This window comes from Dysidea avara, chromosome 6 (genome assembly GCF_963678975.1).
Source record: "Dysidea avara chromosome 6, odDysAvar1.4, whole genome shotgun sequence".
NCBI lineage: Eukaryota > Metazoa > Porifera > Demospongiae > Dictyoceratida > Dysideidae > Dysidea > Dysidea avara.
The window spans coordinates 18,506,745-18,511,860 of record NC_089277.1 but is presented as its reverse complement, the minus strand read 5'-3'; the positions used below and the strand labels follow the sequence as shown (position 1 = coordinate 18,511,860).

At 37.3% G+C, this 5,116-nt stretch overlaps 1 protein-coding gene across 1 annotated transcript; it reads left to right on the top strand.

Annotated features, from left to right (window-relative positions):
• Positions 1-1,612: 1,612 nt before the first annotated feature.
• LOC136259309 (uncharacterized) lies at positions 1,613-5,116 on the top strand. The gene has a single exon (XM_066052801.1). The coding sequence runs from the start codon at positions 1,613-1,615 to the stop codon at positions 4,928-4,930; it is 3,318 nt and encodes a 1,105-aa protein (XP_065908873.1). The 3' UTR covers positions 4,931-5,116.

Below are 5,116 nucleotides of genomic sequence, written 5' to 3'. Positions count from 1 at the left end.
GACCTAAGAAGATTGATTTAGCCAATTGAAGCAAAGAAACAACATATCTCTACTGTGCATTTTCATTATGGTATCTTGAGCACAGTAGGGATATAACATGTCTTATTGTTTTACTGTGATTTAATATTGTGTACTACTCCAGCTTGTTTCAGTACTTTTTATCGATGTGCTATGGTCCCTACTCTAGTTGAAAATTCCAATTTTTTCTATGTACTTCTTGTTAACTTTTTTTGTAAATAATTATTATGACTGGTGAACCCATGTATACCGCATCTGAAATGGCACCGTGCACCCCAATTATCATCTAAAAAGTGAAGTATCCATTATGCTTTGTTGTCAGCTATGTTCAACACGTTATGCAACATTTTGAATCAAGAACTGTTCAAAAAGCACCTCTACAATCCATGCATACCCAAAGAAAGAAATGGTGCTACAAGCCCCAGTTAAATCAATTATTGTCTGAGAATGAAGTGTCCATTACACTTCTTTGTCGGCTATGTTCAACCCATTACACAGCAGTATGAATCAAGAACTGTTTGAAAGCACCTCATGCAATCAAAATAGCTACTATGAAAAATATGGACGATTTCCATTACAAAGGGAAGCCATCATGTGCTACCGCCAAATTGGCACTTTTCGCTGTCAGCAAAGATGAATGGGACACAAAGGAGGACACTGGTAAATCCATGAAGAATGCACTGTATGTGTATTGCTGTATCCCAAATGGAACCTGTCGAGCCGAAGCAACGTCGAACAGTGAAAAAATCAAGCCCGTAGTCTTAGCCATTATCGAATTATGCTTGTCTGAAGACATCAGTCAGTCAGTTACTCAATCAGTCAGTAGAAAATTCCACTAAATAAAAACTTTTTAAATTCTGTAGCAACTTGTTGAAAGCACTTTGGGTCAATCTGAAAGCTTGTTTGGGCTTAGTTTTACCTAACCATTACTGCCTGATTGTCATTAGGGGAAATTGAGGCTAATTTTTGGGTCATGTTATCCCATGGACCACACCTACTCCTTTGTGGTCCCTACTATACAGTACTATCATACTGTAAATGCTAGGCGTAGATCACTTAAAACCAGCATGTTGAACCCTAGCTAAGAAAATCTATGATAGCTAATACCAATACATCAATGCTCATTGAACTTCTAGCTATGTTTATCCATTTATAATAAGGTCTGCATGCAGCTAAACATTTCTTTGATGTGATTTACTGATCTACTTAAAATAATAAAAGAGTGATCTATTTTGAAATAGTTTATGGCTTGTAACCAGAAATCATAAACATATCTAAAACTAGTTAGCTAGCTGGTTTTTTTGTTTGTTTGTTTGTTTTTTTGCCTACCTACCAACCCATTTTGTTTTAAAATAAATCCGAACAGCAACTTTTCAAATAGGTATGGTCTTACCAAAATCAAAAAACTTGAAATGATCCAGGTCACAAATGTGATTGTTCAATTAGAGTATTTTACTGTAAAAGTGTGTTCTATTAATTTAAGTGTTAGTAGCAATATCATTAAAACAACTGTGGACCATATTTGTGAATGATTTAATGAGATTTATCTTCATTCAGGTGATCTATTTGCAAATAATTGTGCAACTAATTGAGTATGGATTCATATCTAATCCTGGCATTATTTGGTCTCTTTAGTGGAATAAAGAAAACCTTTGTCATGAAAATTGCATTTCTGTTATCAAGTATGATGTTCTTTAGCAAAGTTCACGGATCATACTTGGATCTTCCACGCATTCATTTTGCTGGCACATTCAGAGCTGATGTCAACAGTCGTAATAACAATCCTTGCAACTTTCATCCAGATAAACCATTAAATGAAGATGACGAGTGGAACTATCAAGGTACCAATGAATGGGAGTTTGTTGATACAGTTGTCACAGCTGTAATTGGTGAAAATGGAGAAGAAATTCTTGATAGTCCATTATTAGGATCAGAAATTTTCAGTAACAATAATCATTCATTTGGAAAAATTGTTGATATTGATGTTGACTTTCAAGTTTCGTCGTTATACGGACTGGAATTTGGCTTGAAACATAATGGGGAAGATTTGTTTTTGGGAAAGTGGTCAACATCAGTGATTGTTCATGATGTGTGGCATAAAATGAAGTGTACCAATGACATCACATTGTTAGGTAGTAGCAAATTAGGTGCACAGAGCACTACAAGAATCACTGATCTGTTGTGGTCTCAATCTGATGCCATCAAAGACCTTAAAGAAGCTACTAGACGTCAGGGTACTACGGGTGACCTATCTGTGTCCATTACTATAGATGTTTGCAAAGTTGATGTTTTTGTTGGTCGAGTTCTTGGTACTATTGGTGTAGCCATGGCCAATGAACCTTTAAATGTTGGTGGAGAAAGAAAGATGGATTATAAAGATGTTGGACCATTCAACTTTCCAGAAGGTCATCCGTGTCATGGATTTGATGAAGATAATGAGAAACCATGGAGTTATGGTGCACCATTCAAAGTTGACTCCACCCGAAATGTTTTGGTAGCTGATCTTGGAAATGCTCTACCCATGCATCACAGTGGAAACCCATTAGATATTGGAAGCCTGTATTTTGGTGTCCTTGTGGATGGTGTAGTGCAACCATTTGGGGAACCTATTCCTTATGCCGATGCTAACAGCACTATGTGGAAACATTCAGGAATTATTGAACAAAGCCTTGCTACTGATGTAGCTAGTAAACTTGCAAATGCAAAGCTTGTAGTTTTTATTGATTCCGGAGATGCTACTAGTGGAAACAACTATCCAGTTAAAGCAACCTTCCCTTCAATGCAAAGTGATGAAACAGTGTCTTTGCTGTTATCAGAAATGGAATATTTTGTCCGTCCCATGGACTACTATATGGATAGATTAGAATATTCCAGTGGTAGTGAAAATAATGCAATAAGCACTAGTGATTTTACTCTGATTGTTACACGGTTTGGTCAGCCGGTTAGTAATGCAAAGGTAACGATGATAGACAGTCCTAATCAACAAGGTCAAATTGTACTCCCAACTGGAGCTGTGTTACCTACTGTGTCAACTAAAACAACAGAGGACAACGGGAAAGTAACTTTCACATTTGCAGTCAATAATCCAATTCCCATGGTAAGAAGTTATGAAAATGATCCTTGCCCTGATCATATAGAAACTCAAAAAGCAGAACTACTGGGTAAATTTACTCCTTTTAGAAGGAAATATCATCCAACTGCCCCATCCACAGAAGATGTTCCCATCACTGTTTTACCCATTGATGGCCAGCTATACAATTTCTACTACTGCGTTGGAGAGGAATGTACTCTTCCAGAAGATGATTATTACATTTTCAAAGGCCTGATCTCAATACTTGCATTTTCTACTCCTGCATATGAAGCACCTTACACGTGGGTGGATCATGTTAAACCAATCTTTGAACAGTTGCATAGGCTTCACTACATCATGAGGACCATCTTAGATATGAGCAACTATACAGAAGTTATACTGCCTCATAATATTGGATTGCTCAAGAAAGTGTTATTAAAACCAACTAGTGATCCCAACTACATGCCTACAACCAGAGATCTTTCACCTACTAAAAGACAGATGATATTGACATGGTTAGATGATCCTCTATACAGCTCTGTTGAAAGTAAACAAAGCATTGACGAAGCCCCAATTTGTGATACCTCCTCTCTGCCTCCTAATAGAAAGAAAAAAGGTAGTTCTTCAGTCAATGCACCAAGGTGTTTATTAAAGAATATACCATTTAACACTGATCCACAAAAGCAAGATGAACATTTTCAAAAGGCTTTTGGAAGTGACCCAACTTATGCTCAAGTAAAAGAATTTGCTCGTCATCCACCTAGAGCACTGTTTGGCTTAGAAGCTTTTAAAGAAAATAATGAAGTTGCCGATTTATTGGAAAGTTATGGATATTCACCTGTTTGTAATATTATAACATTACGAAGTCAATTGGCAACAGCAATACTACTTGAGTTTTTTACTCTTCCGCTCTACCTATCTTCCATGTACTCCATTGTTGAGAATTGTAACACTGAAGCCTACCAAGCCATTAGAGAAATAGCAATGCAAGAGATGTTACATTTTGTTCAGGCAGCAAATATTCTCATTGCAGTTGGTGGAGAAGTGATTGTTGATGATCCAAACCATGTGCCATCTTACCCTTCAACTGGAGGTCTTCCTGGTGGAGTGTTACCGGGACTTGACATCAACTTAGAAAACTTTAACTTACAGCACGTCTATGACATAATGATTGCCATAGAAACTCCATCATTAACATATGTTGACAAATCATTCCCAGAATTCACACTCTTTACCATAGGCCAGTTGTACAAAGAGGTAGCAGTTTGCATCAACATTCTTGGTGAAGATATATTTGATGCAAGCATTGCAAGTCGTCAAGTTCACTGGCCTTGGACGGAGCCAAGTAGCATAGGTACTGTATATATTGTCACAGATGTGGAGTCAGCTTTAAGTGGAATAGCTCAAATAATAGAACAAAGTGAGGGAGTGGGTCCCCTCAATCCTAACCAGGTTGAGACAGGTCAATATGGTCACTTTTATCGCTTTGAAGAAATTGTTTGTCAGAAACGACTGGTTGCAACAGATCAAGGAGGCTATGCCTATGCTGGTGCTCCTATTGAATTGAACTCAGACGGTGTGTATCCTATGAGGGATAATCCGGATGGTGAAAGTATTAATCCTGGTACTTCTTGTCATACTGAAGCTAGAGCATTTCATCGTACGTATCGTAGCTTCTTGCGTGTTCTACACAAAGCATTTAATGGAGAGCCAAATAAGATACACCACTCTATTGAATTGATGGAAGCTCTTCAGGTACATGCCAAGAAGTGTATGTGGACACAGTATAATGATGATGAATCCACTACTTGTGGACCTGTCTGGAATTATGAGTGGAACTGAAACAAGTACTCCATACACAGACCTCTTTGTGTAACAATAGTTGCTATATGTTTGAGTAGTGGAAATCACTCATTTATTCAAAGTTCTGTACTAGTATTTGTAGTTATAGCAACCCTTAGTGTACTATTCAAAAGTTACATTCTGTATTCTGAAGTGTACTAATTTTAAACATACATCAGGCTATAT

Excerpts from the sequence above, each read along its gene's own strand:
- LOC136259309 (XM_066052801.1), top strand. The coding sequence starts at position 1,613 with ATGGATTCATATCTAATCCTGGCATTATTTGGTCTCTTTAGTGGAATA.